The sequence below is a fragment of the Myotis daubentonii genome, chromosome 18, assembly GCF_963259705.1.
Source record: "Myotis daubentonii chromosome 18, mMyoDau2.1, whole genome shotgun sequence".
Lineage (NCBI taxonomy): Eukaryota > Metazoa > Chordata > Mammalia > Chiroptera > Vespertilionidae > Myotis > Myotis daubentonii.
In genome coordinates, this window is record NC_081857.1 from 10,058,327 (window position 1) to 10,065,793 (window position 7,467).

Below are 7,467 nucleotides of genomic sequence, written 5' to 3' on the forward strand. Positions count from 1 at the left end.
TCATTCCTCAAAGCCTCCCTAGGAGAGGAGGGCAGATTGAACCTGTTTCCTAGAGCTGCTCTCAGGAGCTCCTCATTAGATGAGCCACCTCTTAAAATCTAAGATTGGATAGTGTAGAGCTCATGGGTTCACAAGCCTCCTATCCTTCCACAGTCCTATTTGACCCCACAGCTGAGGGAGCAAGCATTTCACCTATGTTGGTCCTCAGTGGTTGGCACGGCGATGGGACCAGGACCCAGTTCTCCTGACTTTTTAGCTGATGCTCTTTCAACCGTCAAGGCCATCTCTGAGATTAGGATCAGAATTAGGGCAGGAAAGCTACCCCATGACGTAAGCCCCACTGGAGATAACTCAGGGCAGAGCCCCTGATTCTACCTGCTCTGCTGTCTCTCCCATCATCAGCATCTCAGGATTGAGGGCAAAAATGGACAGAATGGCCATGGAAGGACCACAGTCACCAGAACTGAGTCAGATTATAAACGTCATTGTCATGAAAATCCAACAAGTCTTCTAGAGCCTGTAGGTTAGAGCCCTTTGTGTTGCTCCGTTGTAATGTCGTTTCCAGTTTGCAAAGCCATGAAAGGTCAGAGCTGAGAAAAACCTTAGAGTGCATCTCTGTTCTACAGGCGAGGAGATCGAGGCCCTGAGAGGTGACTTGCCCAAGGTCGTATGGTGACCTGAAGGCAGAGACGAGTGTGAAATCCCGGCTCCTGCTTGAGCACAGCACGGATACATTCGCGTGGGAGCTCTGATGGGCCTCAAGTAAATCCAGCGCCATGACCCATCACGCTTCTCAAAGGACGTCTCCTCCGTGCAGCCCCAGAGGAAGGAGCTGTCTGGATGCTGGGAGCAGGGGGGAGAGCAACCCTCCCTGCTGCCTCTGAGGCTTCCTCCATTCTTAATTTGATCATGACCATTTTCATCCCCTCCTCGCCATCCGCCTTGTTCTCACAATCACCCTCAGTGGGTAATACCACTGAAAATACACAACACTTCGCCCCTATTCTATAAAGGGGGGTGGGTGTGTGGGGAGAAAAGGAACTTGAACTTGCAGAGTGCCTGGTGCTGTACTAAATATTATATCTCTCTCCAGTGGGCACGTGGGCGTAGCATGTGAAGCGCCCAGGCCCATTCATTTGTCTTCATTAAACAATCCTCCCTCTACAAAAAATTAAAATGTTTTAAATATAAAAATCCAGGATCCACATAGGGCCTTCCTGGTAGTTTTTCACTTCTCTCCTCTCCTGGTCGGGCTGGGTGTGCTGGTCAGGTGAGGTTGGGAACAAGTAGCCAAGTAGGAGACCAGCCTCTGAGTTCCAGCCACCCGTGGAGCCCCAGGCAGGGCTGTCCTAGGCCTGCCCCAGATCTGGGCGCCACATCTACCACGTGGGTGGGTGTGGTCCCCAGATACCCTGTGAGTACGGCAGGATCAGGGAGCCCACAGTTTGATTCTCCCTGACTCCCAGCATGTGAGACTGGGAGCAACTGAGGGTAGGCCAGACACCCAGGATAGCCATTCTGGCCTTTTCACACGGCCTCAAACTGGGCTCCCCTAACTCCAGCCCTGACCCTCCCAGCATTTGCACCCAGTGCTGAGATGCACAGACACTCTCCTGTAGACCCGTGGGCAGTGCCAGGCTCCCGGAAGTGTTCCCTAAAAGATGTCCATCTCAGTGATGCCTTCCCCGTCCACCTGCTCCGAGCCCTTCAGTGGCCCTTCAGGCCCAGGCCTCCCCCCGAGGCTGGGGCTGAGGCTGAGGGCGGGCGGGCAGCTGGAGCGGGTCAGCAGCAGTGTGGTGCGGCGGCTGGAGAAGCTGCCGTGGGAGAGCTGCCTGCGCATCTGGGGCCGAGGACCCCCACAGCAGGCCAGATGGCGGAGGGGGTGCGGCCACAGGTGGCTGTTGAAGCCCATGTAGATCCAGGGGTTGCAGCAGCTGCTGAGGTTGCCCAGCAGCATGGAGATGGTGAAAGCCACATTGGTGGAATCTGCCAAGAGAGAAGCCGAAGCCTTAGGCGGACAGCTGGGAGGGGCCTGGGAGAGAATCCAGGCCGCGCTGAACAGAGGGGGAGACTGAGAAGGGACTCACAGGGGTTCTTTCGTGAGGGGGGAGCACAGCTGAGACTTGAACCTGGGACCCCCAACTCCAGAGTCTTACCTCTCTGGCTTTTTTTGTAACTACGGGGTTTGCTCCAAGTTGACCTCAGAGGTGGACAGGACCAGCCCAAAAAGGAGGCACTGTCTTTGTTCCAAACCTAGACCTTGAATTTTCTAATGGAGGCAGAACTAGGATAAGGCGACTTTTGTAGAACATGCAGGGAACATAACCATGACTTTAGGCCAAGTCCGGGTACCCCCATCCTCATTGATGTCATAGATTGGGGTGCACACTGGCTTCTGGATTCTGCCCTTGACCCCTTGGGGCAGTCCCACTCATTCTGTCATAGGCACCTGCTGTGTCCTGGCAATAACTCAGCCAGCTGTCAGGGCAGGGCACGGAGACAGGCAGCCTCTGACAAGGACCCAGGGACAGGAAGCCAGGAGCCCAGTGCGCTGTGGGGGCAAACGGGGTGGACTGGAGAGTAAGTTTAAGGAAATGGGTCTCAGCCCAGCGAAAAGGGCCCCAAAGGGCTTCCATTTTCCCGAGGGAGCACATGGCTTATAAGATAACACTCGACTGCACTCCTTGCTCAGAGAGGCACGTGCTGAGTAGAAAATCACTCTACACAGGTGAGGGACATGGGATTGAGGGGCAGGCTCATGGTGGTGGACACCGCAGGCAGGCAGGAAAGGGCGCCCTGGGAGGCACTGTGGCGCTGTCCTAATCCCCCTGCTCCCCTTCCCTGCTCTTCTCCACTTGCCCCAACCTCCTCCCCCGCACCCCACATCCCGACCACACACTTGCCTTCATTCGGGGCGTTCTTGTCCCACACAGTCCACATCTGGACGCTGAAAAAGGGGGCCCAGCAGGCGATGTAGGCCAGCACAATGATGAAGGTCATCTTCACGGTTCTGATCTTGGCCCGAGAGATAGTGCTGATACTGCTGACCCGAGAGGGCAGCCCCCTGGTGGCTGCAGCTGGGCCCGAAGGCGAGGCCCTGTCCCGAGTCCTGCTGCCCCCTCCTCCCACCCTCCAGGTCTGTGTCTTGACTTTTAGGTTCTTACAAATCTCGTAGCAGATGAGGCTGTAGCAGGCTGTGAGCATGGCCACGGGCAGGATGAAGATGGCCAGGGCAGTCCAGGTGATGTAGGCCCGTGGGCCCCAAGGGAAGCGAAAGTCTGCCCAGCAGTCCAACACCCCCGAGCCCTGGGTGACTTCCCGCAGAGAAAATATGAAGACTTGAGGGAGGCTGAGGATGGCGGCCAACAGCCAGGGGGCGGCGATGAGCGGGTAGGCAGACTGGCTGGGCTGCTGGAGGCTGCGCAGGGGGTGACACACGGCCAGGTAGCGGTCCAGGGTCATGGCCAGCAGCATGTAGGTGGAAGCGAACATGCTGAGCGCCTGCAGGTACTTGACGGCCCGGCAGACGAGGTCGGGGCCCTGGAAGCGGTAGGTGATGTCCCACAGCAGCTGGGGCAGCACCTGGAAGACCGCCACGCCCAGGTCGGTCAGGGCCAGGTGCCGCACAAACAGGTGCATGCGGGCGCGCTGGCGGCCCTGCTGGCCCAGGGTCAGCAGCACGGTCAGGTTGCCCCCCGTCGCCAGCACCAGGACCACGGCCAAGACCCCGATCTCCACCTTGGCCAGCTCCTCATCCCGGCCCAGCCAGGGTGTGGTGGCATTGGGGGCCGAGAGGGTGCCCCCGGGAATGGGGTCGGCAGCCCAGCGCGGCCCAGAATCCATGGTGGGAGTTTGCTGGGAGGGAAGGGGGACAGGAGAGGGACAGGTAGAGAGTGGGGTGCAAGGAGAAGTTTAGGGATGAACTGGAGTTTGATGGAGAGAAAGAAGGGCAGGACGGCAGGGGAAAGGCTCCAGTAGGTGGATAGGGATAGAGAGAAGGAAGGAGCAGGGGATAAGGAAGAGCTGTGGATCCCAGACGGGAGGAGGAACCTGGGAGCGAAGAGAAGGGGGTGTCAGGAAGGGCAGAATGGAAGAAGCTGTGCAGGGTGAGGCTTCTGGAAGGACAAGAAGGCTTGGGGAGCTGCACCAGCCCCGAATCCACCCCAAGTTCGCTTTCTCCAAACTTTTCTGAAAGCAGAAAGCAGATAGATGTCCCTAAGTCTGTTTGGAGGCAGGGTCAGGGCCGTCTGAGTCGCCCGCTGCCAGCGAGGGGCGACAAGCCGCAGCAGCTCAGCGGCTCCCGCAGGCAGGCAGGTTTTATGGGCTGGCGGCCCAGAGGCCAGCGGGTTGGCTCCTGCAGAGGAGGGCGGAGTGAGACTCTGGCCCCCGGCTGGGGGGAGAGAGCGGTCAGCCAGGGAGGGTAAGGGGAGAGGGACAGAGGGGCGGGGGACCAGGGACAAGGAGGGAGAGAAGCAGACAACGAAAGCAGTGCTCACTAGCTGACCAGACCCAGGGACCCACAGACAGACAAGCTCATCGACGCTGTATCCTGGAGCCATCGGACTGTCTCCCAAGACAGGTACGCACCTGGGGGTGGGGTGGCCATCGCCCACTCCCCTCCCGTGGGACCCTGCAGATGACAGGGCTGTTGGGCTCTCCTACACCCCGGCAGGATCCAAAGTCTGCAGGGGTGGCAGGACCGGCAGCGCCCCACACAGAGCCTTGACCCTGGGGAGGACGTCTGCCCACAGACCCCGTGGGAGGCTGAGAGCCATGCAGGGAGGAAGAAAAAGCAGGACGTGTGTGGAGAGAGGGGTGGTGGTGAGGGCAGAGAGGTGGAGTGGAAGCAGCTGGACTTGGGGCCCCAGTGCGCTTGGTGGGAGGGGCCAAAAGGGGAAATTGGGTACCGGAGTCTTCAGGGGAAGGCTTAACCCCCGGCCTCCCAGACTCTTTAAGGGCAATATGCCAACCACAGGCAACCACCCTGTGAGATGGAAAACGGAGTCTGTGACGCTGGATCACAACTAGAAAGCAGTAGATGCAGGACCAGGCCCAGCGCAGTGTGCTTCTCCGAGCTCTGCAGACCTCACGGACATCCAGGGGCAGAGGGTAAAATAACGCATGCCCGGAGGAAGCGCTCCGCTCAGCAGAGAAGGCAGTGTGTGGTGTGATGTGCAGTGCGTGGTGCTGGTGGGGGAAAGCGCTTTAGTTTTGGTTCATAGGCAAGGTGGATTGTGAGGACTCTCTCCAGAGCAGATTGGTTCATTCGGAGTGGCGACAGCATGGTCCACAGCCCTCAGAAGGGGCTGGTCCATCATTGTCCTGAGGTCCTCTGGTCTTGCCTTTCAGGCACACCAGACCCCTTTTAGTGTCACTCACCCCCACACCCAGTTAGCCATCGCTTCTTGAAGAGTCCGCCTCCTAAACACCTACAAACTCATTTCCACTTCATCCATTGCCACAGTTCAAGCACTCATCGTTTCTCACCTCAAGTACTAAGCATCTGCCCACAGACCCGGTGGGAGGCTGAGAGCCATGCCGGGAGGAAGGACAAGCAGGACGTGTGTGGAGAGGGGGGTGGCGGTGAGGGCAGAGAGGTGGAGTGGAAGCAGCTGGACTTGGGGCCCCAGTGCGCTTGGCCAAAGGGGGAAATTGTGATGCTCTGCTGCCCAGCTTCATCTTCTAAAGGATGTTGCTCTTTAGGTATTTTTTTTTTTTTATTGATTTCAGAGAGGAAGGAAGAGGGAGAGAGAGAGAGAAACATCCATGATGAGAGAGAATCATTGATCTGCTGCTTCCTGCAGACTGTGACCACCTGGTTCATAGGTTGAGCCATGCCAGCTGGGCAGGTATTCTTTTATATACATATAATGTTTTTATTGATTTTTTTTAGAGAGAGAGGAAGAGATAGAGAGATAGAAACATGGATGGTGAGAAACGTCGATTGGCTGCCTCCTGCACGCCTCCCCTTTCTCCTCCCCGCCCCCCGACTGGGGATTAAACCCACAACCTGGGCATGTGCCCTGCTCAGGAACTGAACTGGGGATCTCTTGGTTCGTAGGGAGAGGCTCGACCATTGAGCCACACAGTCGGGCTCTTTATGCATTCTTTGCTACAAAAAGCTTTATTGTTCCATTTGGTCCAATGCATGGGAGAGGGCTTCAGGGTGGTTAAAAGCAAGGCTAGGAGTTTCGGGGAGAGGCTCAGGTAAAAGCCAGACACCAGGGGATGTAGGGGGCCCCTCAAAGGCCTCTGGGCTCCACAGGCTCCAGTCATGATTGAGGGTGAGCCTTTCGAAGATACACTCGCCCAGCCCAGCCCGGGGGCGGCAGCCTGCGGAGGGAGCCAGGTGGGGCCCATCTTCTTGATGAGCTTCCCCTCCTCACCCGGAAGCGGTTCTGCAGGAAGTCAGAGCTGGAGGTCTGCGCAACCCGGGCACGCAGGTCCACGGGGCCTGGGCCAGGTTCCTCCCCAAGGCCAGGGCGGCTTCCGGGGCACCCTGAGTTCTGCCCACTCATCTTGGGGGGGCCTCAGCGCGTCCTGGGAGAGGATGCGGCCACCGTGCTGGGTTTCGTGCTTCTTCTCCACCAGCTTGTGAAAGAAACACCCCCCGCCCCCCAGAACCACAGCGTCCAGGTGGAAATAGAAGCCAGAGAGAGGTAGGTGTGGGGGCCCGCAGAGGCAGGGGGCCAGGCGGCTGACCGCAGCCTCCACCTGGGTGGGATAAAGCTGACGGATTTGGGAGCTCCTGGTTGTTCGGCGATAACGATTAAGGTAGAAATAAACCACGTGTGTTGGCTGGTCCTGGAGGTGGTTCTGAAGGTGGTTCTGAAGGTGGTGACTGGATAAGACGTTGGAGAGTGGCCGGAGGCTGGAAGAAGGGGTGTCCTTGGGCCTGTTCCGTCCAAACACTGTTGAAGCAAGAGGCAGAGCCGGGACCGCCAAGGGCACTGCCTCCTTATGTATTCTTATTTTAAGTCTCTCTACTAGTTCGTTCCCATCCGCAGGCAATTGAAATGCAGTGCTGTCCATTTCCAACAAATCCTAGGCCTCCTCGGACCCTGTGCCTCCCACGCCAGCTATCCCAGTCTCTTCCCTTCACAGCAAACCTTCTCAGAAGGGCTAGTCACACTGGTGTCCATGGTATAGCTCTCAATCATTCATTTCTTGACATATTCATTTTAAATTATCTACACTTAAACATACATTTTAAAAATATTACATATTTTGCAAATGGCATCATACTATGTATACCATTCCGGAACCTCGTTTTTAAACAACAATGTATTAGGGTAACATTGGTTAAAAACACTGTAAATTTCAGGTGAACATCTTTATAGTATGACATCTGTCTACTCCACTGAGAGCTGATCACCCAGTGTCTGGCCTCCTGTCGTCACCATGTATTTGACCCTCTTTGTTCTCCCTCTAACCCAGTGGTTCTCAACCTTGGCTGCACATTAGAAT

The 7,467-nt window shown here is 56.9% G+C and overlaps 1 protein-coding gene across 1 annotated transcript; it reads right to left on the bottom strand.

Annotated features, from left to right (window-relative positions):
- Positions 1-1,077: 1,077 nt before the first annotated feature.
- Positions 1,078-3,843, bottom strand: AVPR1B (arginine vasopressin receptor 1B). The gene is made up of 3 exons (XM_059675201.1): positions 2,904-3,843; positions 1,694-1,986; positions 1,078-1,161 (listed from the first exon to the last, which is right to left on the bottom strand). The coding sequence occupies exons 1-3, from the start codon at positions 3,841-3,843 to the stop codon at positions 1,078-1,080; spliced, it is 1,317 nt and encodes a 438-aa protein (XP_059531184.1).
- Positions 3,844-7,467: the final 3,624 nt, after the last annotated feature.